A 27,830-nucleotide genomic window follows, 5' to 3' on the forward strand; every position below is an offset into this window, starting at 1 on the left:
GTGGCCATGGGCCGCTGGCTCGGGGGTCCCGGGCAGTCTGTGGTCTCTGCAGTGGCCATGGGCCGCTGGCTCGGGGGTCCCGGGCAGGCTGTGGTGTCTGTGGGTGGCCATGGGCCGCTGGCTGGGGGTCCCGGGCAGGCTGTGGTGTCTGTGGGTGGCCATGGGCCGCTGGCTCGGGGGTCCTGGGCAGTCTGTGGTCTCTGCAGTGGCCATGGGCGTCTGGCTCGGGGGTCCCGGGCAGGCTGTGGTCTCTGCAGTGGCCATGGGCCGCTGGCTCGGGGGTCCCGGGCAGTCTGTGGTCTCTGCAGTGGCCATGGGCCGCTGGCTCGGGGGTCCCGGGCAGGCTGTGGTGTCTGTGGGTGGCCATGGGCCGCTGGCTGGGGGTCCCGGGCAGGCTGTGGTGTCTGTGGGTGGCCATGGGCCGCTGGCTCGGGGGTCCTGGGCAGTCTGTGGTCTCTGCAGTGGCCATGGGCGTCTGGCTCGGGGGTCCCGGGCAGGCTGTGGTCTCTGCAGTGGCCATGGGCCGCTGGCTCGGGGGTCCCGGGCAGTCTGTGGTCTCTGCAGTGGCCATGGGCCGCTGGCTCGGGGGTCCCGGGCAGGCTGTGGTGTCTGTGGGTGGCCATGGGCCGCTGGCTGGGGGTCCCGGGCAGGCTGTGGTGTCTGTGGGTGGCCATGGGCCGCTGGCTCGGGGGTCCTGGGCAGTCTGTGGTCTCTGCAGTGGCCATGGGCGTCTGGCTCGGGGGTCCCGGGCAGGCTGTGGTCTCTGCAGTGGCCGTGGACGGCTGGCTGGGGGGCCCAGGCAGGCTGTGGTCTCTGCAGTGGCCTGTGTCAAGGGCCTTGTGCTGCTGTGACAGTCCCTGATTCCCTGACAGATGATTCCTGAAGGGCAGGTGATTCATAAAGACAGAAACTTCTCAGAGTTCTCGAGGCTGAAAGTCTCAGACCAAGGCCTGGGCAAGTTTGGGGTCTGGGGAGGGCCCTAGGTTCCCTGCCGTGTCCTCGCGTCGAGGGTGGGAGGGTGAGAGAGCTCTGCTGCTGAGGGCTGGGTGTAGGGACTTTCATCCCTTCCATGCCTCACCACCTCCTACAGACCCCACCTCCTACGGACCCTGCCTCCTAACGCCGTCACATGGGCCATTGGGCCTCAACTCGCCAGGGAGCCTCAAGTCCTCCTCGGCCCCAACCCCTTGCTCGTGCCCTCGAGCAGCTGCTAGGATCTACCCCTGGTTCCAAGCCCTGGGCTCAGCCCCACGGAGGGGTCACCAGCCCAGCCTTCTTGAAAGATACAGGAGTTGGGGCTCATTTACCTGGAGAGCCCGTGGGCGGCATCCTCAACGGGGAGCAGTGGGAAATCCTCTGTGTCCCTCAGAAATGGTGGATTAAGTAGCAAGGCTAGGAGGTGCAGCCTTGACTTTTGAAAGTGAGAATTTTGCCCACATTTGGCTGAATGAGAGATTTTCAATGCCAGAGGGAGATGCCCTTGCCCTGGGCTGAACAGCTCACTTGCTGAGGCTTTCAGGGGCTTTGTCTTAAATGATAATGTGTGTGGGGCTAGCGTGTGCCCTGGGGCTAGCGTGTGTCNACTCCCTCGCTCCTTTCCTCCCTCCTTCCCTCCTTTCCTCCGTCCCTCTCTCCTTTCTTCCTTCCCTCTCTCCCTCCAAGAACAGCCGTACCAGGCTCCTGGTCCTTCATCTTCCATTGACTCCAGAAAGACTCGCCAGTCACCGCTGATCTCTCTGTAAACAGTTGGCCATTATGTCCAGAAAAGGGTCTGAGCAGGAATCCACTGAAAACATGGAAGAGGAGTGGGGAAGGTCCCTGGATGGGACTCATCTTGGAAAGACCTGTAATTCATGGGAAAGACATTTAGACATATTTTCTTAGTTGAATGTATTTGTAATTTTGTTTTAACCTGATTTTCATGGAACTTCAGATTTCAGAAAGGTTGCAAGACCAGTGTGGAGAACATCCACCCGGCCTTGGCCTTCGCTGCCCAAATACCAACCTCCTGCCATGTCGGCCGTGTCCCTCCTGCTCCCCACCTCGCCCTGGGTCTCCATCTGTCACCCTCGCGTGTGTTTCTGAGCGGTTGGGAAGCAGCTGAGTGGTGTTACTCCTCACAGGTGTGTTTCCTATGGCAAACACGTTTCTTTCAGAATCTCTGCAGTGCAGTCACCGGAACCAGGGAGTTAATGATCACACACGAGATATCTTTTCGGATCTCACCAACTGGCCCAAACACGGTCTCTAGAAAAGAAAGTCTGAGGTCGTGCGTGCACTTGGCCGTCTCTGTCATCTGCAGCTTCCTCTGTGTTGTCTCCCTGACGTTTTGAGGGGTGGAGCCGCTGTTCTGTGGTGCTGGCCTCTCTGTGGTGTGTCCCGCAGTCTGGGCGCCTGCAGTCGCTCATGGTAGCACCAAGGACCTTACACCCTGAGGGCTGTGCTTTCCGCCGTGGGCACCGTACTGGGAGCACGTGCTGCCCGCCTACCCCGGGATGGTGATGCCCTCTTTGCTGGCATGGCCAGAACCTACCACTCCTGCAGCTGGTGCCTGTCAGCCGGCCAGGGTGGCCGCCAGTGGGCTCTGGCACATCTGAAACGTACCATAGAAAATGCCCACCCTCCCCTAGTGTTGTTTGGCACAGTGATGAGCTCCTGGCCTGCCCTCCTCCGGCCACCTCGCATCCTACCTTGGCCGTTTCTTCTGGACCCTCAGGGTCCCACACGGTTCTGTGCAGGGCTAGGGTGGGCTGGTCAAGGATGGGCCGAGCACCCCTAGGAAGGGTCCCAGCCTTGTTGTTCCCGGTCTGGGGGGCTGGTGTGCAGCACATGGGACAGAGGGCCCTGGGGTGCACGGGTGGGTGTGGGTTTGATGCCCTTCAGCTCCTCACCATGCCTGGCTGGGGCATGTGCATTTGCAGACCCTGTTCTCCTGGTCATGGGCGGCCGGCTCGGGGTCCCGGACAGGCTGTGGTCTCTGCAGTGGCCATGGGCCACTGGCTCGGGGTCCCGGGCAGGCTGTGGTCTCTGCAGTGGCCATGGGCGGCCGGCTCNAGCTGGGTGTGCAGAGGGTTAGAGGGGCATTGGATTTTAACGAAGTCTTTTGACTGGGGTGGCATTTGAGGCCATGACGTCCCTGGGACGCACTCTTGGTTCGGGTCTGACCTGGCTGTTTTAACCAGATGGAAATGTTTGTGCGTCTCCCGAGTGGGCACTTGGTTCTGCTGAGAGCACACCTGTCGTGGCCTCCACAGAGACCAAGCGACACTCTTAAGACAGCGAGGGGAGACGCGTTCTCTTCAAAGGCTCGAAGGTTGTAGTCATGGTCTGAGGCTGCTTTTGGTAACAAGAACGTGCTGGTGGCTGGTGGAACATGCTCATGTATTCAGCGCAGTCCCCACGTGGGAGGACCAGCCACACCCTGCTGGCGTGTTCTGTCCCCCTTTCCTGTGTGTCTTTGCGTTCTGGACTCATTGTCTGTGTTAGTTTAATAAGCAGTGAAAGGACAGACTCACGCCTCGTTGTCCCCACGCATGGGGCTTTGTGGTGAGGCCATTGGTGCACAGCCCTGCACAGTCGGACACACGGATCCCAGGTGTGACCCTGTGGCGGTTACGTCATTATGTTTTCTAAGTTTAATGAATTGCTCGATATTCATCCAACTTGAGCAAGTTGTTGCTAGTGCTTTTTTCCAACTGCATAGGTTGCCTGTGGGGGGCTTGTGTGTGTGTTTTTCGGGGTGTCCTTGGGGCCTGGTAGGTGTTGCCATCTTCCCAAGCAGGCTGTGCAGAGGAGACACCGCCGTGAGCAGTGGTTGTTGCTGCTGGGAGTGTTGGAGGCGACGGGAAGGACGTTGGTCTCCTTGGTTTGAGTGAACGTGGTTTGAGTGAACATTTTTCCTACTTGCGCAGTTCGTAGAAGTTCAGATAAACAGCGGTTGCTTGCTGAACGCAAACGTAGTTACATGCTAAGACCCCAACCACCAGTAAACCCGTGCTTTCCAGAAGGGATGTGGGCCGAGCAGCGGAGCCCCAAGCTGCCCTCCTGGTGGAGAAGGGCAGGCAGGGTTCAGTCTCCAGAGCTGTGCACCCTTCCTGCGGGGAAGAGAAACTTGAACCCAAGCAGCTGTGACTTTGGCCAAGGTTGTCTGTGGGGTTGGCTGCGTGGGAGGGAGAACCTGAAACCCTCTGGTCTCTCCCTCCCTCACTCCTTTCCTCCCTCACTCCCTCACTCCCTCGCTCCTTTCCTCCCTCCCTCCCTCACTCCCTCGCTCCTTTCCTCCCTCCTTCCCTCCTTTCCTCCGTCCCTCTCTCCTTTCTTCCTTCCCTCTCTCCCTCCAAGAACAGCCGTACCAGGCTCCTGGTCCTTCATCTTCCATTGACTCCAGAAAGACTCGCCAGTCACCGCTGATCTCTCTGTAAACAGTTGGCCATTATGTCCAGAAAAAGGGTCTGAGCAGGAATCCACTGAAAACATGGAAGAGGAGTGGGGAAGGTCCCTGGATGGGACTCATCTTGGAAAGACCTGTAATTCATGGGAAAGACATTTAGACATATTTTCTTAGTTGAATGTATTTGTAATTTTTGTTTTAACCTGATTTTCATGGAACTTCAGATTTCAGAAAGGTTGCAAGACCAGTGTGGAGAACATCCACCCGGCCTTGGCCTTCGCTGCCCAAATACCAACCTCCTGCCATGTCGGCCGTGTCCCTCCTGCTCCCCACCTCGCCCTGGGTCTCCATCTGTCACCCTCGCGTGTGTTTCTGAGCGGTTGGGAAGCAGCTGAGTGGTGTTACTCCTCACAGGTGTGTTTCCTATGGCAAACACGTTTCTTTCAGAATCTCTGCAGTGCAGTCACCGGAACCAGGGAGTTAATGATCACACACGAGATATCTTTTTCGGATCTCACCAACTGGCCCAAACACGGTCTCTAGAAAAAGAAAGTCTGAGGTCGTGCGTGCACTTGGCCGTCTCTGTCATCTGCAGCTTCCTCTGTGTTGTCTCCCTGACGTTTTTGAGGGGTGGAGCCGCTGTTCTGTGGTGCTGGCCTCTCTGTGGTGTGTCCCGCAGTCTGGGCGCCTGCAGTCGCTCATGGTAGCACCAAGGACCTTACACCCTGAGGGCTGTGCTTTCCGCCGTGGGCACCGTACTGGGAGCACGTGCTGCCCGCCTACCCCGGGATGGTGATGCCCTCTTTGCTGGCATGGCCAGAACCTACCACTCCTGCAGCTGGTGCCTGTCAGCCGGCCAGGGTGGCCGCCAGTGGGCTCTGGCACATCTGAAACGTACCATAGAAAATGCCCACCCTCCCCCTAGTGTTGTTTGGCACAGTGATGAGCTCCTGGCCTGCCCTCCTCCGGCCACCTCGCATCCTACCTTGGCCGTTTCTTCTGGACCCTCAGGGTCCCACACGGTTCTGTGCAGGGCTAGGGTGGGCTGGTCAAGGATGGGCCGAGCACCCCTAGGAAGGGTCCCAGCCTTGTTGTTCCCGGTCTGGGGGGCTGGTGTGCAGCACATGGGACAGAGGGCCCTGGGGTGCACGGGTGGGTGTGGGTTTGATGCCCTTCAGCTCCTCACCATGCCTGGCTGGGGCATGTGCATTTGCAGACCCTGTTCTCCTGGTCATGGGCGGCCGGCTCGGGGGTCCCGGACAGGCTGTGGTCTCTGCAGTGGCCATGGGCCACTGGCTCGGGGGTCCCGGGCAGGCTGTGGTCTCTGCAGTGGCCATGGGCGGCCGGCTCGGGGGTCCTGGGCAGGCTGTGGTCTCTGCAGTGGCCATGGGCTGCTGGCTCGGGGGTCCCGGGCAGGCTGTGGTCTCTGCAGTGGCCATGGGCGGCTGGCTCGGGGGTCCCGGGCAGGCTGTGGTCTCTGCAGTGGCCATGGGTGGTTGACTCGGGGGTCCCGGGCAGGCTCTGGTGTCTGTGGGTGGCCATGGGCAGCTGGCTCGGGGGTCCCGGGCAGTCTGTGGTCTCTGCAGTGGCCGTGGGCGGCTGGCTGGGGGGCCCGGGCAGGCTGTGGTGTCTGTGGGTGGCCATGGGCCGCTGGCTCGGGGGTCCCGGGCAGTCTGTGGTCTCTGCAGTGGCCGTGGGCGGCTGGCTGGGGGGCCCGGGCAGGCTGTGGTGTCTGTGGGTAGCCATGGGCCGCTGGCTCGGGGGTCCCGGGCAGTCTGTGGTCTCTGCAGTGGCCGTGGGCGGCTGGCTGGGGGGCCCGGGCAGGCTGTGGTGTCTGTGGGTAGCCATGGGCCGCTGGCTCGGGGGTCCCGGGCAGTCTGTGGTCTCTGCAGTGGCCGTGGGCGGCTGGCTGGGGGGCCCGGGCAGGCTGTGGTGTCTGTGGGTGGCCATGGGCCGCTGGCTCGGGGGTCCCGGGCAGTCTGTGGTCTCTGCAGTGGCCGTGGGCGGCTGGCTGGGGGGCCCGGGCAGGCTGTGGTGTCTGTGGGTAGCCATGGGCCGCTGGCTCGGGGGTCCTGGGCAGTCTGTGGTCTCTGCAGTGGCCTTGGGCGGCTGGCTGGGGGGCCCCGGGCAGGCTGTGGTCTCTGCAGTGGCCGTGGGCGGCTGGCTGGGGGTCCCGGGCAGGCTGTGGTGTCTGTGGGTGGCCATGGGCCGCTGGCTGGGGGTCCCGGGCAGGCTGTGGTGTCTGTGGGTGGCCATGGGCCGCTGGCTCGGGGGTCCTGGGCAGTCTGTGGTCTCTGCAGTGGCCATGGGCGTCTGGCTCGGGGGTCCCGGGCAGGCTGTGGTCTCTGCAGTGGCCATGGGCCGCTGGCTCGGGGGTCCCGGGCAGTCTGTGGTCTCTGCAGTGGCCATGGGCCGCTGGCTCGGGGGTCCCGGGCAGGCTGTGGTGTCTGTGGGTGGCCATGGGCCGCTGGCTGGGGGGCCCGGGCAGGCTGTGGTGTCTGTGGGTGGCCATGGGCCGCTGGCTCGGGGGTCCTGGGCAGTCTGTGGTCTCTGCAGTGGCCATGGGCGTCTGGCTCGGGGGTCCCGGGCAGGCTGTGGTCTCTGCAGTGGCCATGGGCCGCTGGCTCGGGGGTCCCGGGCAGTCTGTGGTCTCTGCAGTGGCCATGGGCCGCTGGCTCGGGGGTCCCGGGCAGGCTGTGGTGTCTGTGGGTGGCCATGGGCCGCTGGCTGGGGGTCCCGGGCAGGCTGTGGTGTCTGTGGGTGGCCATGGGCCGCTGGCTCGGGGGTCCTGGGCAGTCTGTGGTCTCTGCAGTGGCCATGGGCGTCTGGCTCGGGGGTCCCGGGCAGGCTGTGGTCTCTGCAGTGGCCGTGGACGGCTGGCTGGGGGGCCCAGGCAGGCTGTGGTCTCTGCAGTGGCCTGTGTCAAGGGCCTTGTGCTGCTGTGACAGTCCCTGATTCCCTGACAGATGATTCCTGAAGGGCAGGTGATTCATAAAGACAGAAACTTCTCAGAGTTCTCGAGGCTGAAAGTCTCAGACCAAGGCCTGGGCAAGTTTGGGGTCTGGGGAGGGCCCTAGGTTCCCTGCCGTGTCCTCGCGTCGAGGGTGGGAGGGTGAGAGAGCTCTGCTGCTGAGGGCTGGGTGTAGGGACTTTCATCCCTTCCATGCCTCACCACCTCCTACAGACCCCACCTCCTACGGACCCTGCCTCCTAACGCCGTCACATGGGCCATTGGGCCTCAACTCGCCAGGGAGCCTCAAGTCCTCCTCGGCCCCAACCCCCTTGCTCGTGCCCTCGAGCAGCTGCTAGGATCTACCCCCTGGTTCCAAGCCCTGGGCTCAGCCCCACGGAGGGGTCACCAGCCCAGCCTTCTTGAAAGATACAGGAGTTGGGGGCTCATTTACCTGGAGAGCCCGTGGGCGGCATCCTCAACGGGGAGCAGTGGGAAATCCTCTGTGTCCCTCAGAAATGGTGGATTAAGTAGCAAGGCTAGGAGGTGCAGCCTTGACTTTTGAAAGTGAGAATTTTGCCCACATTTGGCTGAATGAGAGATTTTCAATGCCAGAGGGAGATGCCCTTGCCCTGGGCTGAACAGCTCACTTGCTGAGGCTTTCAGGGGCTTTGTCTTAAATGATAATGTGTGTGGGGGCTAGCGTGTGCCCTGGGGCTAGCGTGTGTCCTGGGGCTAGCGTGTGCATTGGGGCTAGTGTGTGCCCTGGGGCTAGCGTGTGTCCTGGGGCTAGCGTGTGTCCTGGGACTAGTGTGTGTCCTGGGGCTAGCATGTGCCCTGGGGCTAGCGTGTGCCCTGGGGCTAGCGTGTATCCTGGGACTAGCGTGTGCCCTGGGGCTAGTATGTGCATTGGGGCTAGTGTGTGTCCTGGGACTGGCGTGCACCCTGGGAAATGCCCCTTTCTTTGGAACACAGATATGTGGAAGGAAGGGGTAGTGTCACCCTTAGCCACGGTTTGGAGGTGACAGCTGGTGGGGACTAGGGCACACCGTGCAGGATCTGCGGTTGGCCTTCTGTGCTTGCTTTTAGTTCCTTCTAAGCTGACTCTGAACTGTTTTTCCCTCACCAGGAGATGGAAATCCAAGAGAAAACAGCCCATTCCTCAACAATGTTGAGGCGGAACAGGAGAGTTTCTTTGAAGGGAAAACATGGCACTTTTTGAGGTAACTTATTAGAAGAAGAAGATGCCAGGGCCGTTGCTTTGATGTGGAAAAGTAAAGGAGCCCCTGGGGGCCCCCAGGCCGGGGCCTCCCACAGGACTGGACACCACGTGGAAGGAACTGGGGCCTCCCTGTCCCAAAGGCCATGGAGGGGACCCAGTCCCGCACCTGAGCTGGAATGTGGTCCTCGACTGGTGCCTTCTGGGGTCCTTCCTGGATCGAGGGTGTTCCAGCCCCACGGGAACCCCTCAGAGCTGCTGAGTGCTGGACATCCCGGGGTCCCTGCCGTGGGTGGGTGGTCCCACTCAGTGAGGCCTGGAGCCCCGGCCTCGGACTCAGACCTGCTGCACAGGTGTCCAGGCCTCTCTGGCTGGCTTCAGACTCGGGCGCAGGACCGGGCAAGAGCCTGAGCTCCACAACCTGAATATGGGGAGGGAGCCCGGGGGGCCTACGGTGAAGTGAGGGCCGCCTGTGACCCATGTCCACGCTGCATAGGAGGAAATGGACAGCAACCCCATGGTATCCTCACTGCTCAACAAGCTGGCCAACTACACCAACCTGAGCCAGGGCGTGGTGGAGCATGAGGAGGACGAGGAGAGCCGGCGGCGCGAGGCCAAGGTACTGCTGCCATGCCCATGCCCGCCCAGTCCCCACCCCGTGTGTCCTGGTAGGTCAGATCACACCGGCAAAGCAGTTGCTTGTCAGAAGAGTTGCCCTGAGCAATAGTGTCATGGCCACGTCCAGCCCTTTCTTCCTGGGAGGACTCGATGGTGCCTGCCCTGCAGCTCTGGTCCAGCCCTCTTCTCTCTCCACTGTCCGGGGAAGCATGACATCCTCCACACAGCTGGGCGGCCGGGTTCCCTGTCGAGAAATGAGCTTGAGGTGTTTTGTTCGTTCTGCGGGAGTGGCCCTGTCCCCTGCTGTGGAGAGAAGTCTGAATGGTTCTGAGAGGCCGGGACGTGGCCCCTTCCAGAGGGTGCTGTGGCCTCCGTGCTCCCAGGGGGCCACCCTCCTTTTCATTTCCTGTCCAGGGCACTTAGCCTGGTAGCATTTTCCCTGCAGTTTTAATCCTTGAGGATTTGTTTCCAGGAATCCATCCCAGGAAACAAGGGGGGTGCAGTGGGGATTCTGCAGAGCGTTTTCCCTTGGGTGGTTTCTGTGGGCGACGAGGCGTGGAAACCCCTTGAGCATCCTCCGGAGGGTTCTGCCGTCCCCTGCGCAGACGGGTTGCCTGAGAACCACCCTGAGGCCTGACGCCCTGAAGTGACGCTCACAGGCGAGAAAGACCCTGGACCCATGTTGGGAAAAGTCTCATGGGCAGATGAAACAAACGGTGTCCTCGCTGTGGGGGCGCGACAGGTGGCTCAGTTTCTTCTCAACTCCCTCTGCTTTTAAAATCTTCCAAATACGTGTGCATTGCTTTAGAATCATAAGATACAAAAAACAAACAAAAAAATCCACCGAAGGAAACCGTGCAGTGCAGGCTCCGCTCTGAAGCCAGGTGACGTCCTCCCCCAGTCTTGACACAAAATTGTCATTTCCTGAGTCAGCTCTGAGCCTGTGTCCCGCTCCTTCGGCAGACGGCTAAGGGCGTGCATTGGATTTTTAGGATGATTTTTAAATTCCCCTATTATTTTCCCTAACTTTCTGACTCTAGAAATACTCTCAGGAGACCCCTATCTTCTCAGGAGGGAGGGTTTTGTGGCACCAGGTAGAGGCCAGTGAGCAGAAAGGAAGGAGGTGCTGAACTGGGTGCCCACCAGGTCCAGGGAGGGTGGCCCCCCTGCTCTGACCTCCACCAAGTGGGGTGTCTCTCGGCTGGCCCCCTGCCCTTCCCTGCATCTGCCTAGCCTGGGCTCTGTGCTTTGCATCGGCACCAGCCCTGAGCGCCTCCTGCTAGTATCCAGTGTTCAGCTGACCTGGGTCCCACACAGCGATCGGGAAGTCAGGCCCCTGAAGATTTCTCTTTCCTTTCTTTTACTGTAAACACAGTGGAATTAATACTGCATTTCCAGGATACCTGAAGACACTTGGTTTTGTTTTTGAGAAGCGTCACTCTGGGGTTGAAGTAACCAGAGACAAGTGAGGAACGTGACCGTGTGGCCACCTCGGGATGGGGCCTGGCCTGACGAGGGCCCTCAGCCCTGGTTGTCCCAGGACAGGGCAGCGGCCTTTTCGGAAGCTGCATCTCTGGACATCTTTGTGGTTCCCCTGCTGGGCCCTTCCTGGCTGGGGAGCCTGTGGCCACCCCGCCTATCCATAGCTCGGCCAGCCCTTGGGGTGGGGCCATCACTGCTGCACATGGACGCTGCAGAATTGGGCGTTGCCATGCCGGGCTCAGCACTCAGCACCTTTCTGGGGTTTCGTGCAGGCTGGGCACTACCTTGAGGCCTCATGGGCTCAGGTTGGTGCTCTGGCACCAAAACTCTGGAGCGACAGGCCTTCCCTGTCTGTCTGCCTGCGTGCTGGAGTTTGTGTCTAGGGAGATGTTGGCCTTCTCCAGGGGGCAGGTGCCTTCCTACGGGCCTGGTCCGAGTGCTCCGGGAACCGGCTTCAGTTCCAGCTTGGCTGGGCTCAGGCACCACCGACCTGGCCACCCAGCTCCAAGCCCTCTGCCCAGTGGAGCCCAGCCTGCCATGAGGTGCCCATAGAGAGCACACCCCAGCTTCTCTCACCCTACTTGGTACTGAGACATGAGGGAAACGTCCAGGCAGGTGTGTTTGTTCACGGCACACTGTGGGCCAGGGTCCAGGAGGTTCCCACCTGGAGGGCTCTCCCCGGCCCTCCCTGGCAACCCTACCCCCAGGCCGGTGGCTCTCAGGCCTCTGTCCCTCGGGGTCAACATGCAGGCGCTCGAGGCTGGTGCAGCCTGCGTTTCAGTCGGGGAGGGACCAGGGCCCGTGACCCCAGCAGGCCTGTTGTGTGACGGTGGCAGATTTCAGTTGGCAGTGAATCCTTCAGCTCCCTGTGGGGACTGTGGCTCGGCCCCTGGGGTGGAAGGGCAGGGGCCGCCCCTCGTCCTCTTTGGCCAGGCTCAGAGGCTCATCCCCAGCAGACCTGCTCCCATTAAAGGAGCCTTTTCAAGGGCCCAGGCGTCTCCAGCCTCCCGCACCTGAAACTGGGTCCAGTTGGGCCTTATAAGTTGCCTTTTAGGCGCGAACTGAGAGGCCGAGGCCAGCCATGCCCTTTCGTGAGGAGTCAGGATCCCCTGCCTTTGGCAGAGAACCAGCTTCTGACTCACCTGTCACGGGGTCATGGGATCTGAGGCTGAGTCTGGAGGGCAGGGCCCCCTGTGTGGACGGCGTCTCTGCCTAGAGCTCTGCCTGTCGGCTCCTGCGTTAGCTAAAGCCTTGCTGTGAAGTCACAGCAGCAATGATCCCCGGAGCCTTGCTGTCGTCACCCCTGCCCCGGGTTCTCAGTTTTATCCCATGACAATGTCCCAAAGCTGGTTCTCCTCCGTCTCCCGCCACTTCTTTTGTTTGTACAAGAACAAGGTGTACCCAGATTTGGAGGGCCCAGCAGCGGCCCCCGGCCCCGTCACCCTCTCCTCTCTAGGGCCCCCGTCACAAGCAAGTTGCTCCCCTGTTGCTCCCCACCTGGGGCTCAGGGAGCCAGGTGCATCCCAGGTGCATCCCCCAGGATGTAGAGCCAGGGCTGCATACTGCTCCACCTTGGCTCAGGGAGCAGGTGCATCACCCGGATGTCAGAAAGCACGGCTGCCAGCTCTCCCCACCTCGGGCTCAGGGAGCCAGGGCATCCCCGCAGGCTGTCAGAGCCAGGGCTGCCTGTTGCTCCCCACCTGGGCCTCAGGGAGCCGGTGCATCCCCCAGCTGTCAGGAGCAGGCTGAACTGCTGCTCCCACCTCGGGTGCAGGGAGCCCAGTGCATGCCCCAGGCTGTCAGAGCAGGGCTGGCATGCTGCTCCGCCAGCCTCGGCTAGGAGCCAGGTGCATGCGCCCAGGGCTGTAAGCGCAGGGCTCGCATGCTGCTCCCCCACATCGGGCTCAGGGAGCCAGGTGGATCCGCCCAGGCTGTAGAGGCCAGGCTGACCATGTTGCTCCCACCTGCGGGCTGCAGGGAGACAAGGTGCATCCGCCAGGCCTGTCAGAGCCAGGGCTGCCATGCTGCTCCCCAATCGGGCTCAGGGAGCCAGGGTGGATGCCGAGGATGTCCAGAGCAGGGCTGCATGGGGCTGCTCCCCACCTCGGGCTCCAGGACCAGTGCATGCCGGACAGATGTCAGAGCAGGCTTGATGGCTGCTCCCCACCTCGGGCTCAGGGAGCCAGGTGCATGCCCCAGGCTCTCAGAGCCAGGGCTTCCCTTGCTCCGGGCTGCGCTCTTAAATGGTTTTCCCCAGGGTCCTAAAGCCAGTGGAGCCCTAGATCTCTGACGAGCCAGACTCAGCCTGTCTGTGGGAGGCGTTCCGGCACAATGACCCCGGAAGCTGCCCTGTTTGCTTTTATGGTGTGGTGCTAAGCGTGCTCTCCCTGGGAGCTGTCCATCACCTGGTCCCCTGTTCCCGTCCGGCAGCTGGCCCCATCCCCAGGCCTGGGCTGTGTGAACCCCAGGATCGAACCCCCTCCTTAGCCTCCACACGGAGCCTGTTCTGATCTGCACTGTGGCCGTTGTTCACAGGAAGTGTCTTCAAAGAAAACCTTCCCCCTTTTCCGTATTGACCTTGAGATGTTTTCCTGTTAAAACGTCACCTCGTGCTGGGGCCAGCCGTCCTCCAGGTCCGAGCCATGTGCCTCTGCTCATGGCGGGAGTGGGGCTGAGCAGGCAATGGGGACACGGCTGAAACTTCTGCCCCAGCCTGGCCTGTCCCGAGCGGGAGGGGGGCTGCCTCGCAGGCGCTGACCTGCTTCTGGCTGTGCTGCTGATCCTTGCCCGTGCGGGTTTCTTCAGGGCCAGGGGGTGTGTCTCCTTCTCTGGCACAGGTGTCTGAAGCGGGCTGCCTGCTCCATGCTGGGGCAGGCAGAGTGGCCACACGTTGGATATCTGAACCTTTGCTGTTATCTTGTGGTGACCCAATGCTCAGCCAATGCTGAGCTGTGGATTTTATTTTTTTTAATTTAATTTAATTTTTTTTTAGCTTTATGGGCAGTAGCCGTTTCATCCCTTCGCCGGCTCTGCTTCCATTCCTGAAGTCTCAGGCTCTCCCAGGGTGTCAGGTCTGAGGCCCTGAGCCATCCAGGGAATGGAGCTGGGGCCCTCTTGTTCTCCCTCTTGTTTTTCTCATAACTTTTCCAGCGTAACGGGTTCCCCGCCGTCGGGGAGGCACAGCAGAGCAGCTGCCATCTTAGTTCTCTGCCAGCCATGTGGTTCTGCTCCCCTCCCCTAAGCCCCCGCCCCTGGATGGTCAGGGGTCCCGCCCTGGGCCTCTCTCTGAGCCTCCGTCTGTTCTGGGACTGACTCCTGTCTCCTCCAGTCCCCTTCTGCCCCTTCCTGCCCCCACGGCCACTTTTCCTGCCCAGGGCCTGAGTGCAGCCTGGGGAGGGGGCTGCCTTCGGGTGTGGGGTCCAAGCCCCGGGCACACGCTGTGTTCTGTCGCAGGCTCCGCGCATGGGCACCTTCATTGGCGTCTACCTGCCATGCCTGCAGAACATCCTGGGTGTCATCCTCTTCCTGCGCCTGACGTGGATCGTGGGGGTGGCTGGTGTCCTGGAGTCCTTCCTCATCGTGGCCATGTGCTGCACCTGCGTGAGTCTCCCCGGCCAGTGTGGCTGTGCCTTCAGGCAGGGGCAGCCGGACAGTAGGGCCCTCCCCAGACACCCGTGTAGAGGTTGTTCAGCACCGTCTCCTCCACGAGAGCCGGGGCGGCTGCGGGAATGAGATGCCGCACTGGCCGGGGTTAGCGCTGGTGTGTTGATTGGTGCTGGCGACTCATTTACCCGTGTCTGCGGAAAGGCATCTCGGCCAGTGGTGGGTGTCGTGGGGTGGCCTCAGGGCCTGAGGCTTCCAAGGGAAGGGACACCCTGTGTTTTGGTGACATCACCTCCAGTTTGGAAGGACCTTGGGTCCTTGTCATAGGAAAAGGGGTGGGAACCAGGACACTGCATGCCTGGTGCCCGGGAGCCTCTGGGTCCTGGTTTCCCAGCCACTCCATTGAGATGGAGAGCCCTGGAGTTGGGGGCTGACTTTCGGCGGGAGCCAGGCCGTAGACCCCGCCTTGGGAGTGTTGCGACACCGCAGGCTCTTGGAAGGCTCTCCTCAGACGGCCGCCTGTCTTTCTGCAGACAATGCTGACCGCCATTTCCATGAGTGCAATCGCTACCAACGGTGTGGTGCCAGGTAAGGGGTGCCTGAGTCCTGTTAGAGGAGTCGGGGTGTTGCCGCACGGGAACTGGGAGGAGGCCGCTCCTCGAGGCAGGGCCAGGGGCTGCCTGGGGGTCACTGCCAGGCCTTCTGCGTGTTCTCCACTGGCTCCTCTGGCATTTGAGCTGTGAGGTCATGGCTGTTTGGTTTTCTTCCCCATTTTGTTGCGTAGTGACCGTCTCTTGCCAGGGTAGGCAGTGCCCACTGGGCAGCGGGCTGGGGAGGGGGAGGCACGGGTGATTCCAGTGACGCTTGTAGCCCGGCGTGTGCCATAGGCTGAGTTCTTGGAACCTGTATCTCACAAGGGAAGGTGAAGACAAAACGCTGCCCTGACCTTGTTAATTAGTAATAAATTAATTACAATATGTAATAACTAGTGAACTGAGATGTTAATTAGCAATTAATTACAATACGTAATAACCAGTGAACTGAGATGACGTTAATTAGCAATAAATTAATTGCAATACGTAATAACTAGTGAACTGAGATGATAATTAGCAATAAGTTAATTACAGTACATAATAACTAGTGAGCTGAGATGATACTGTTAATTAGTAATTAATTACGTAAATAACTAGTAAACTGAGATGATGTTGATTAGTAATAAATTAATTACAGTACTTAATAACTGGTGAACCGAGATGATACTGTTAATTAGTAATAAATTACAACACATAATAACTAGTGAACTGACATGATGCCACGTCTGCTCCCTAGTGCACGTGTCCTGCGTGTGTTAACGGCCGGACTTGCTCAGCACCAGGTCCTCATGCAGCTGGCCCCCACCCCCACGGGGGCATTGCGTGGTGCTCACACACGCCACAGGAGAGCACGAGGTCCCTCACCGGGGGTCTCCCTCAGCAGCCAGGGGACCAGTCTGTGCTTCTCGATGACTGCATCCGTTAGGGCCCCTTCCTCATGCCACACGCACTGCTCAGAGCAGGGACAGCCGCGTTCTCCAGGCAACCCTGGGGCCGCTCCCGGCTTTCCCGTCAGCGATCGCGTGCGTGGTTCACAGTATACCAGAGAACTCCTGAACATCCTGGTTTCTCTTTTGCCTTTTTTATAAGCCAAACGTAGTGGGAGTGGGGGCTGGGGCTGCCATTGATGTGTGCAGGCCTTTTTCCTGGACCTGCTGGGGCCTTCTGCCCGTGACCTCACCTGGTCCTCATGTCCATGAGAGCACGGTTGGTGTGGAATGTGTGCCGAGCCTCGGGAGGGGAGCGTTTACCGCGGCAGCCAGGCGTCTTCATGTCCTGCTTTGTGGTGGGCGAACATGCTGCCTTCGCAGAGACAGACCCTCCTTCACTCATGAGCGACAGCGCAGACCGCACCTCAAGTCCGCGTCCAAGCGCGCCCCTGACCTGTGGCCACCGCCTGTGTCTCCGCAGCTGGCGGCTCCTACTACATGATATCGCGCTCGCTGGGACCCGAGTTCGGAGGCGCTGTCGGCCTCTGCTTCTACCTGGGCACGACGTTCGCAGGGGCCATGTATATTCTGGGGACCATCGAGATTTTTCTGGTGAGCATGCTGCTTTGGAAGGGTTCCCCACCCCACAGTCTGCGACAGGACGCCAAGGGGCACTGCCTGACCCACTCTGTGGCACACACAGCACACTGAGCCATCCTGACCCCACTGCCCTGGCTGCCCCGGGCTCTCCCTGGCGGAAGCCGTCGGGCATCGTCCACTCCGCAGCGACCTGGGTCCCCCTTGAGCACCATTGCCGCCCTCCGTGAGGGGTGCCTGGCCTGAGCTGGGTAGACGTCTGGGCTGTAGATCTGAGCCCCGCGTGGGTGCGGCCCTGCAGTCTGAGCTGTTTTAGGGACAGGGTTGGAACTTGGCTTAGAAGAACCTCTTGCCAGGATCCCAGCCCCTTCCCTGCCTGATTGATTTGGGCACTTGGCCGAGGGTTACGGAGCCCAGCAGTGTACAGCCAGGTGATGTCATCACCTTCCCAAAACAGGCTCAAAGCACGCCCCATATCACCTGAGCACAGCTGAGAGCTGTGGCCTGAGTTCCTTGGTCCTCGTGGGGACAGGAACCGCCCTCTCTGGCTGCTGGGTACCACCCTTCCTACTGAGCTTCTGAAACCCGCCGTCCCCGCAGGGCTTCAGAGACGCCCACCTGAGCCCCTGTCCCCAGTCTTTCTGCCCCTCCCTCCGCTGCCAGACCTGGTTCCCGGCCTCCTTGGTTCCTGCAGAGAGCCACATGGCCGAGAAGTTTCTGAAACCTTTCAGTGGGGTCGCATCCACCCCTATCCCACCCTGAGTCCCCTGGCCATGCCCCTCGGTCTTTCCTGCCCTGGGTGCCATGGCTGCAAAGACACCATGGCTGCCGCACTCCCCAGATTCCCTTTGGTGGGGACGAGTGCCGTGTCCTCCATGCCTACCGTACCCCAGTCCTGTCCTGGTCTTGAGGGAGCTGAGCAGCACCGTCTCACATCTCCGTCCCTGGAATTTGGGCGGAACAGAGGCTGCACCCAGCCGGCGTGGTCAGACCCACTGTTTGTTCAGGACGTCCAGCCGGGATGGGCCGAGCTCTCTGGGCGGCAGTCACATTCCTCTTAGCAGGTGTTTCTTGTGAGTGTGGACGTGCGGCCGCCCTGGGTCCTGAAGTTGCTTTACTCTCAGGTGCCCGGGTGGCTCCTGGGAAACGTGCAGGCCCCTGGTGGTCCATTGGCCTTGCGCTGACCCCCGCGGTCTCTGTCCAGCACGGATGCCTCCTGATGGCCCCAGCTCCTGTTGTGAGGAGGCCCCTGTGTGGCGCTGGGTGCTTGCAGGAGGGAGGGGCATTGGGGAGTTCTGTCCGGGGACGGCCTCCTAACCCGTCTTGTCCCTGCAGACATACATCTCCCCGGGTGCGGCCATCTTCCAGGCAGAGGCTGCGGGTGGCGAGGCGGCCGCCATGCTGCACAACATGCGTGTGTATGGCACGTGCACGCTGGTGCTCATGGCCCTGGTGGTCTTCGTGGGCGTCAAGTACGTCAACAAGCTGGCGCTGGTCTTCCTGGCCTGCGTCGTGCTGTCCATCCTGGCCATCTATGCCGGCGTCATCAAGTCTGCCTTCGACCCCCCGGACATCCCGTGAGTCTTGGGGCCCCTGAGCTGTGGGTGGTGTGTGGGGCTGGCTCTGCCCGTCTCTGGTCCACCATCCTTGACGCTGAGGTCCCCGCGAGGGGCGGGACTAGGTGTGACCGCGGCAGGAACCCTTGTGGGCTCGTTCTGAGGATTATGGGAAACCCAACCGTGAGGCGGGCCGAGGCGTCCCCGTGGCCGGGTCTGAGCATGAAGACCCTCCTCAGTGGCAGGAGGGCTGGTGAGGGGTCTGGCAGGTTTCAGGGGTGGCTGGCGGCCTGAGCACGATCCGATGGCACCGAGGGTCGTGGGCTCCCATCTCCCTCCCAGAGGTGCTTGGAGAGGCTTTCTTGTCCTCTTGGAGGAGAAGCTGGGAGGCCGCCCAGGCTCCTGGAACACGGGAGTGGCCGCCAGAGCCCTCAGGAGCAGGTCCAGGAAAGGCCAGCAGCCAAGCCCCTCGAGGTCCCCAAGTTTTTGCCGTCTCCCTGTGGAGGGAGTCCCTGAAGGAACAGCCTCATAGAGGCCTCAAAACAGAGAGAGGCAGAGCAGCCGCAACCCTGTGAGCCTGTTTTAGGGGAAACACAGCTCTGTCCTTCCCCTGGGGCACCCATCCTGAGACCCCGTTGCTGATGCCTGAAGCCGGGGCCCCGTGTAGACTGTTTTCTACACACAGGCCTGGTTTATACACCAGGAGCGGCACGCCTGTGCTCTTGGCCGTTGGGACGTGGCAGGAGGGTGGCTTGGACTCAGGCACTGAGATTGTGACAGCTGACCCGGCCAGGACACCGCCGAGGGCCTCAGGCAGGAGCGACTGCAGCGTGGCTGTGCCGGCACAGGGGGTTCGCTGGGTTCCACCTCACTGGTTTCCACTGCGCAGTGGAAAACGTGTGAATTGTTTATGTCTAGAACACTTCAATTAAGCATGTTTGGACCATGGGTGGCCGAACCATGGATGAGGGGACGGCTGTACGGTACAGCATTCCTGCTGCAGCCTGGCCCGGTCCCCGGTCCCCGGCGTGATCCGTTACCCTTGTGTTCCTGCTGCAGCCTGGCTCGGGCCCAGTTCCCAGCGTGATCTGTGGCCTTCCTGTCTTGGGAGGTGCAGAGTGCCAGGAGCCACTCGCGGGTGACCCCACGGGTGCCCATTGGAGGAGCCGGGTGGGGCAGTAAAAGCCACTTCGGCAGCAGCACACAGCTGTGCCTGCCTGTCCCGCCCTAGGGTCTGCCTCCTGGGGAACCGCACGCTGTCTCGGCGCAGCTTTGATGCCTGTGTCAAGGCCTACGTCACCCACAACAACTCAGCCGCCTCTGCACTCTGGGGCCTCTTCTGCAACGGCTCCCAGCCCAGCGCCACATGTGACGAGTACTTCATCCAGAACAATGTCACCGAAATCCAGGGCATCCCGGGTGCGGCCAGTGGCGTCTTCCTGGGTGAGGCCTGCAGGGTTGCAGCAGGGGCTGGGGGTGGCGGCGGCAGGTGCTGGCCCCAGTGGATGCTGTCACCTTAGAGTCACTCTCAGGGCCCCAGTTCCTCCTGCCTGGCTGAGCCCCTCCCCAGCAGCTGCTGACGAGCCTGGGCATCCCTGTGCACACCCCTGGCAGAGCCACAGAAGCCAAACACAGTGTGGCAGGGAGACGGCCTCTGTCATGGTCAGCAAGCTGGTCTTAAAGCCATGGATTTATTTCCACCACCACCTGGCAGCGTGTGTGGGGAACTTGCTGTGTTAGTAAGGAAGTGGTGGCTGGGCGGTGACGCCACCTCTGTGCATCCTTCCCTGATGAGAGGCTGCCCTGGACCCGCCCCAGGGGCTTGAGGAAAAGGACCCCTGGCAGGTTAAACAAGACCTGCTCCAGAACCCTAGAGAGGAGGCCCGGGCTTTCCAGAACCCGAGACAGGAAGCCTGGGCTTTCCAGGAGTACGTTGTTCCGCACGTGAGGCTACTCTTTAGTGCTGACCTTCCCTCCGTAGACGCAGACAGGTAGCTTTCCCAGAGGTACCGTCTCAAAAAACTTGTTTGAATTGGAGCCTGCTTGCAGCACGCAAGCTGTGACCCTTCCCCTCCGGCCTCTAGTGGGACCTGCCAGGGAGTGGCCTGCCCCGTGGTGTGGGCGCTGGACGGAAGGTGCCAGAAACCCATGGATCTTCCTTGTCTGGCAGAGAACCTGTGGAGTACGTACGCGCACGCGGGGGCGTTTGTGGAGAAGAAAGGTGTGCCCTCGGTGCCTGTGGCAGAGGAGAGCCGCGCCAGCACGCTGCCCTATGTGCTCACTGATATCGCAGCCTCCTTCACCCTCCTGGTTGGCATCTACTTCCCCTCCGTGACCGGTGAGCCCACTGCTCCAGCCGTCTCCTTCTCTTTCTTTCTCTCCCTCTCTTTTTTGATCTGTCACCCAGGCTGGAGGGCAGTGGCGTGATCACGGCTCACTGCAGCCTCGACCTCCTAGACACAAACATTCCTCCCACCTGAGTCTCCCAAGCAACCGGGACCCCAGGCACACGGCACCACGTTCGGCAAATGTCTGTATTTTTTGTAGAGGGAGGTCTCCTCACATTGCTCAGGCTCGTCTCAAACTCCTGAGCTCAAGCCATCCTACTCCTCCCAAAGTGCTGGGATTACAGGCGTCTTGAGTCACCGCGCCCGGCCTCTCTCCATCTTTCCCTTCCTCTGTCTCTCTGTCCATCTCTCTGTCTCTGTCATTCTGTCCTCCTGTCTCTCTCTCTCCTCCTCCCCCTTTCCCTCTCTGTCTCTCTCCCTCCCCCATCTCTCTCTCTCTGTCTCTCTGTCTCTCTCTCTGTCTCTCTCTCTGTGTCTCTTTATCTGTGTCTCTCTCTGTCTCTCTCTCTCTAGTGTGTTCCTTGCTGCCCCTGCTTATCTTGCCTGTTTGGCTCAGGGGAAGCGGCTGAGGGCTCCGCTCTGTGTCCTGATGGATTCGTAAGAAGCCTGTCTGCCGCTCTCCTGGGCAGGCCTGTGTCAGGAGAAGCTGTTGTAGGGTTGCTGAGAATACATGGCACACTATTAGGAGACGCCTAGGAGTGGCCTCAGTGTGAGCTCAGAGGCCGGGGACCTCGGCCCTCTGTGTCCTCCTCAAACAGTGGGCCTTGTTCCGACCGGGGGTGGGGCCCTTGGTTGTTCCCCAAGGGGTGGGGCCAGGCCCCATGCTCTCCCAGTCACACGCACACGCCCCCGGCTGTCTCCACTCGGCCATCCTGTTGGGATGCCCCTGACTGGCGCTGGCTGCTTGTGTGGCCTGTAGCTGTCCTTCCGGTCCCTCCCACGTCTGCTCCTGGACTTTATCTCAGCGCATCTCAAAGCCCTGGAGCCAGGGTCAGCCGCAGGGCCTGGCCGCAGCGCTGGCATCTGGTGTTTACCTTGCCTCCTCTGAAGGTGGGCCCGTCTCACCGTGGAGGGGGCGATCAGCCCAGGGTCCTCTCCGTGTGCTTCCACTCCAGCCTACCGCGTCCGTCTGCTCTCAGCGCCGTGGGTGGAGGGCGTGGGGGCAGAGCCTCTGCGTGGCTCCGGGTGTCTCTGTGGTCCACGGCACCGGATTGTGCGCTCTGCCACCTCCCGGGCCACCCCGAGCACGGGTGCTTCAGGCTGTGCCTTGGATGGGACTGAGCCAGGCGTCAAGTGGCCACCACCAACCCGGCTTCCCGGAGCGCTGTGGGAGCCGATTGTGTGGAAATGCCTGCGGCCGTGGCTCCCTAGAGGAAGGTGGTGCCCGTGTGGCGCTGCAGCAGGAGGGGTCACAGCGTCTGCCCGCCCGGCTGGCTGGGCTCTGAGTCGTTCCAGGGTCTCATTCCAAAAGTCCTTAGGTCCTGGGGGCCTGTGAGCCATTGCTCAGCACCGTCCCTGGGCTGACCCTTGGTCGTGGGATTAACGCAGGCTCCAGAGGAGCCCTGGGTGTGGGGGCGTGGAGGTTGGTGTTGGGGTCAGGCCTTGTCCTCGGGTCCAGGGGAGTGGTAAACGTGCCTGGGCCTGCGTCCCCCCAGCCGCGGTCCTGCAGGGTGGGCAGGTGGAGCTTGGACTGCAGCCTCGGGAGCAGCTCACGCTTGGGGTCTCCCCAGAGACCACCTTCCCAGCTCTCTGGGCAGAGGCCGCCATCACGTGGCCCTGACTCCTCAGATGCGTCTTGGCAGCACCTTCCATGTTCGCAGGTATCATGGCGGGATCAAACCGGTCCGGGGACCTCAAGGATGCGCAGAAGTCCATCCCCACGGGGACCATCCTGGCCATAGTGACCACGTCTTTCATCTGTATCCTTGGAGGGGTGCAGGCGAGGGAGGTGTAGGTTCCAGCCTCTGCCTGGGGGGAGGCCCCCATGCCCTCCCTGGCTCAGTGCTGCGCCCTCGGCCACTGGCGTGTGACTTCCTGGGTTAGGCCGGGCTCTGACCACGTCATCCTCCCTGGGAGACGGGGCTGGGGCTGCTGTCAGGACCCCGGCTTCTTCGCCACTGTGGGATGCGATCGTAGATAAAACAGAAGCAGTCACCCTGCTATGTGTGGACAGTGACACGCAGCTATGTGTGGTGTGTGCCACCGGCAGGCTGGGCCCGTGGGGCCTCTGGCTTCTCAATCCCAAGGCTGCCTCTTTCCAGCCGAGCATCGTCCCCTCAGCGAGGTCCCCTGCCGATCCCTGGCAGTCAAGCACCAGGCCAGGTGTGTCTCCACCACCCCAGGGCCCTGTTCTATGATGCTGGACAGAGCCCCAGGAGGGTGCACTGAGGACACGGGGGACAGGACGTGCTCGGGATGGGATGGGGTGCAGAATGGTCCCTGCCCAACTGGAGCCTGGGGCCAGCTGGCCAGCACGTCTCCCCACCTACCCCACCCCCCTGTACCTGAGGACCCTGCACCCGCAGACCCGCCCTTCCTTGACAAGAGCTGTAGATCTCTCCTGCATTGTGCTGTTTGGGGCCTGCATCGAAGGTGTGGTCTTACGAGATAAGTAAGTTTCCATCTGCAGTTTTCGTGCAAAGCCTGTAGTCTACTTGGGTTTTCCTGAGGACGAGTTCGACTTTGAAATTACATCGCCCTAGGACTTCATGTCCGTGTACAGAGCTGAAGCCGTCCTGGTCCCAGGGTTGGGATCCCCTTGGTCTGATGTGTGTCTCTTCCACTGGAGCCTAGAGCCTGGGGAACCATTCAGAGCTACCTCCAAGTCCTGATGCAGCTGGGGGCACAGGCCCTTCCTGGGGAGGCCACAGGGGTGTGGATGGGTGAGGCTTGGCCCTGGGAGACCCCCCAGCCCTGCTGCCAAGTGGAGAAGTAATGGGGTCCCAGGCAGGTCGTCGCTGACCCTGCATCCTCATGGGACGTGCCTGTCTGGCAGCCCCAAGGCCCCGGGGATCCTGGGTGGTCCCTGACTGAAGCTGATGGCCAGGCTGGGTCTTCCCTGCTCCCAAGAGCGACCCTGATGTGAGCAAGACCCCCTCCCCCGCTGAAGACCCTCCAGAGCATTCTGGCCATGCCGGGCAGAGCCTGGGGGAGGTTTCAGCCAATGGGAACTGGAGGCCAGGCCTCAGCTTTCCAGGGAGCCACTCCCACCACACTGGGCCCCTCGGTGGGAGAAGACATTTTGTCTGATTTAGGCACATTTCTGAAAACCGCCCGCCCGCCCGCCTGCCTGCAGGTTCGGGGAGGCCCTGCAGGGGAACCTGGTCATCGGCATGCTGGCCTGGCCTTCCCCCTGGGTCATCGTCATCGGCTCCTTCTTCTCCACCTGCGGCGCCGGCCTGCAGAGCCTCACGGGGGCACCGCGCCTGCTGCAGGCCATTGCCCGTGACGGCATCATCCCCTTCCTGCAGGTGAGCCCTGCGTCCTCGGGGGAGGTGACCCTGGAAGGTCAGGGTCGGGGCTCTGTTTCCCTGCGGGATCCTCACGGTGCCGTGTGTGGGGCGCGTGCCTGCAGCTTGGACCCTGTGGTGGTCGTTCTGCCCCGGCCGTTGCTCTGAGCATGGGAGTGGTGGGAGGTGGGTGGTGGGCAGAGGCAGCTCCAGCCCTCCTGCCTGCAGGTCCCTCCGAGCGCAGCCCCGGGTGTGTCAGGAGCGGCTGCGAGGGCCCACAGCCTCGGGTCCAGAGGTGGCTGGTCTGCTGTCTGGCCAGAAGCCCCCTGCCTGCCTGCCACTCCTTTCTCTGTGTGGCTGAGCCCGTGGGAGGTGGCGTCACCAGCCTGCAGCCAGAGTGTGTGGCTGTTCTGAGGATGGCACAGATGCCTGCATTGGGTCCTGTCCGTGTGCTGTGCCCAGAGCTGCCGATTGTGGCTCCTCCTGCCACTTGGGCCAGGGGAGCTGTGGGAAAGTTGTGGATGGCAGAGCCATCCTCGCCCATCGCCGGTTCCTCAGCAGGGTCCCGACCCACAGGGCCTTTGTGTGGTTGCGTCTTGTCAGTCCCAGCCGGGCCTAGGGCGTGGTGTCCAGGAAGGGGACGGGCACACAGACCCCGTGGGCCTCAGCTTCTGGGAGGTGAGGGTGGCCTGATGAGAAAGGTTACCACAGGGTCTGGGGAGCCGTGAGTACCCTGGAGATGCTGGTCCTGTGTTGTGTGGTCGGGGAAACTGAGGCAGGTGGGGGGTGGGCTGAGGCCGCACAGGTTGCAGGCAGGCCCGGTGTAGACACAGCTCTGAAGCCTCCCGGGCTGCAGCCCTTTGTCAGGGCCTCTTCCCGGGCCGGCCGGGTGATGTCCCGGGGACCTACTGTGAAAGGCAGTGTCTGCTGGTCTTTGCCTTTAAGACTCATCTGGGCTGGACCTGACCAGCCTGCAGCTTCTCTCCTAAAAGAGTGGTGTCATCTGCCCCATCTTCCTGCCCTTCTCCCTGCAGGTGTTTGGCCATGGGAAGGCCAACGGGGAGCCCACATGGGCGCTGTTGCTGACAGTCCTCATCTGTGAGACTGGCATCCTTATTGCCTCCCTGGACAGCGTGGCCCCGATCCTCTCCATGTGAGCCCTGGCAGGATGGGGACCTGGAGTTGGGTGTATGGGCCTGGAGCATGGGGCAGTGTGGACGGGAGGCCCTGCTCAGGACAATCAGTGAACAGGCAGGGCCAGCCGTGGGCAGTCAGGATCCTGCCGGGAAGGGAGTTGGGCCGGGGAAGGCAGGTGCACAGGCCTCCAGGCAGGCACCGGCCAGGGTCTGCCGGGGGCAGTGTGGCTGAACAAATGGCTGCTGGGGAAGGGACGATGACCCATCTCTTGATGGACCAGGCGGCCACAGGATGGCTGGGGCCTGAGGGGGCCCGATTCGGAGTCAGTCTGAGTCAGCTTATGTACAGAGACATGAGAGACGTGGGGAGACAAGACGCAGGTGGGAGGGACAGTGATGACAAGGGTGGTCTCCCAGGTGGCAGTGACTGGGGGCTCGGAGGGGCCCAGTCGGCGCGTGTCAGTGGCCGGTTGTCCCTGCAGGTTCTTCCTCATGTGCTACCTGTTCGTGAACCTGGCCTGTGCCGTGCAGACCCTGCTACGTACCCCCAACTGGCGTCCACGCTTCAAGTTCTACCACTGGTGAGGCCACTCAGCACGGGCGTCAGGAGCCCTGCAGGCTGGGACACTGGGTGCCTCTGCCACTGGGGAGGCCGCTCAGCATGGGCGTCAGGAGCCCTGCAGGCGGGGACACTGGGTGCCTCTGCCACTGGGGAGGCCGCTCAGCACGGGCGTCAGGAGCCCTGCAGGCGGGGACACTGGGTGTCTCTGCAAGGCCAGCTGCCCTGGGCCTGAAGACCCCAGGTGGGTCATTGACTGTTCCTTTGCGGAGTAAGCCCCTGGGCAGCTGATGAGACTGTGGCCTGTCTTTGCCTCTGCACCTGAGGAAGGCCTCTAGTTACGAGGATGCCCAGGTGTCTGTGTGCGCCTTGTACCTCCCGTGGTCAGCCGGCCCTCCCAGACTTGGGACATATTCCATCAGGGCTGTGGGTCTTCTTAACTCCCCTCCTCGGGAATCAGGCGCTGGGTGGATGCTGCAGCCATGGTGTTGCGTGCACAGCCGAGGTGCTGTGTGCACGCTGGGAGCTGGAGCTGTGTACTGGGTCTTGGAGTAGCGGCTCCCACAGGGGCCCAGGGAGCCACGTCACCCCTCAGAGGTGGTTGCGTGCAGGCGTGGTCGTCAGGCATCAGTGACTGTTTTCCTGGTGTTAACAGAGTTTCACTGAGGGAGGGGCAGTGTCCGTGTGGCATTGGGCCACCCCTGAGCCACTTGTCCCGCCCCCAGGACCCTGTCCTTCCTGGGCATGAGCCTATGCCTGGCACTGATGTTCATCTGCTCCTGGTACTATGCGCTCTCCGCCATGCTCATTGCTGGCTGCATCTACAAGTACATCGAGTACCGCGGGTAAGCGCCGTTAGCCCCCCTCACGGACCCGGGGCACAGGATTGCGGGCCCCTCTCACACTATGCCCAGGGCAGCTCCCTAGAGGGGCCTCCCTGGGGCCCGAATGTCGTGTGCCGTCCTGGGGGCAGCTGGGAGCAGGTGCAGGTGGGCTGTGCTGTGAAAGCCAGGGTTACCCTCCCACCTCCAGCCAGGCCAAGGTGCCTGTCCTCATGGACAGTGTCTCCAGCTTGGAGCTCTTGTCTCGTGCCGTCCTCAGCAGGCGGTGAGCCCGTGGCTGACTCTTCCTGCTAATGTCTCGCGAGGTGTCCCTGGGTTGTGCCTCTACTCGCTCGGCAGCCACGGATGTCCTTCCCCATGCCCCAGCGCCCACCCTCCCTCCCCCTGCACCCGCCTCCTTCCCGGGGTCCAGCCACTTCCCTGTCACAGGCCTCCTGCTCCCCACCCTGCGAGGAAGACACCTCACGCATGCTGGACATAGACCTCATTCCTCATTTCCTCCATAGCCACGGCACCCTCTGACCCAGTGGCTCCTGGGATGGGCTCCCTTGAGGGCAGGGGTGGGCACGGAGGCCTTCCTCCTTATCCAGGGATTTTTCCCGGGGGTCCTGTTTGCCCTGACTCTCCTGCCCCCAGAGGTCCCCGCTTTCCCGGATGGGAGAGAAGCCCCCGGGCATGTGGCTGAACAAGCCCCCCACTTCCTTTCCCGCAGTGCTGAGAAGGAGTGGGGCGACGGCATCCGCGGCCTGTCCCTGAACGCTGCCCGCTATGCCCTGCTGCGTGTGGAGCACGGGCCCCCCCACACCAAGAACTGGAGGTGAGCACCGCCCATGCCCCGTGCTCCTCAGATGCACAGAAGAGCCGTTTCTGAGGTTGGCCTTTGAGTGGGGACCTTGGAGTCTCAGGGGCCTCTTACCTTCAGCCGCTTGGGCACGGTCTGGGATGTGAACACTGCCTGGTGCAGAGCGAATTGCACAGCTGGGGGCCTTGGAGCACCGGGGGTGTCCCTGCTGCAGGGTGCGGGCGTGGGGAGCCGGCCCCTCTGCCGGCACAGCCCTGGGCTTGGGGTGGGAGAGGGTGGCTCCTGCTGAAGCAAAGGCCATCTGCAGGAAGCCTCTGCCCCTCAGGGTCTCAGCAGGGGCCTCAGGCATGTGCCCTGGGCCATTGTTCCCTCAGGGTCTCGGCGGGGGCCTCAGGCGAGTGCCCTGGGCCAGTGTCCCCTCAGGGTCTTGGCAGGGGCCTCCGGCATGTGTCCTGGGCCATTGTCTCACCTGTCCAGCATGTCACCTGTCCCACCTGTCTAACCTGCCTGTTCACCTGTCCTGCCTGGCTAGTGCCCAACTGTCCATCGGCCCTGCCTGTCCCACCTGGCTTGTGTGGCCTGTCTCACCTGTCACCTGTTCAGCTTACCCCACTTGTGTCACATGTCTCCCCATCCCATCTGTGTCACCTGTCCCTTTTGTCACTTGTCCCACTTGTGTCACGTGCCCCAGCCGTCCCACCTGCCCTGTTGATGGGCCGTGTGCGGGTGCATGGGTGAGTATTGCCATGGTAACAGC

General features: G+C 61.8%; 1 protein-coding gene across 1 annotated transcript in view; it reads left to right on the forward strand.

Moving 5' to 3' along the window:
- SLC12A7 (solute carrier family 12 member 7) overlaps positions 1–27,830 on the forward strand; it is a 57,081-nt gene that overhangs the window by 10,333 nt on the left and 18,918 nt on the right. Inside the window, 16 exon segments of the mRNA XM_017849557.1 lie at positions 8,470–8,540; positions 8,543–8,563; positions 9,056–9,178; positions 14,113–14,259; positions 14,796–14,850; positions 16,266–16,396; positions 17,717–17,958; positions 19,169–19,380; positions 20,108–20,275; positions 22,106–22,204; positions 22,839–22,896; positions 23,581–23,755; positions 24,769–24,887; positions 25,353–25,451; positions 26,155–26,274; positions 26,984–27,088. Coding sequence (XP_017705046.1) covers positions 8,470–8,540; positions 8,543–8,563; positions 9,056–9,178; positions 14,113–14,259; positions 14,796–14,850; positions 16,266–16,396; positions 17,717–17,958; positions 19,169–19,380; positions 20,108–20,275; positions 22,106–22,204; positions 22,839–22,896; positions 23,581–23,755; positions 24,769–24,887; positions 25,353–25,451; positions 26,155–26,274; positions 26,984–27,088 — 1,945 coding nt within the window.

Source organism: Rhinopithecus bieti, unplaced genomic scaffold, assembly GCF_001698545.2.
Source record: "Rhinopithecus bieti isolate Rb0 unplaced genomic scaffold, ASM169854v2 scaffold_33330, whole genome shotgun sequence".
In the NCBI taxonomy this organism is placed as follows: domain Eukaryota; kingdom Metazoa; phylum Chordata; class Mammalia; order Primates; family Cercopithecidae; genus Rhinopithecus; species Rhinopithecus bieti.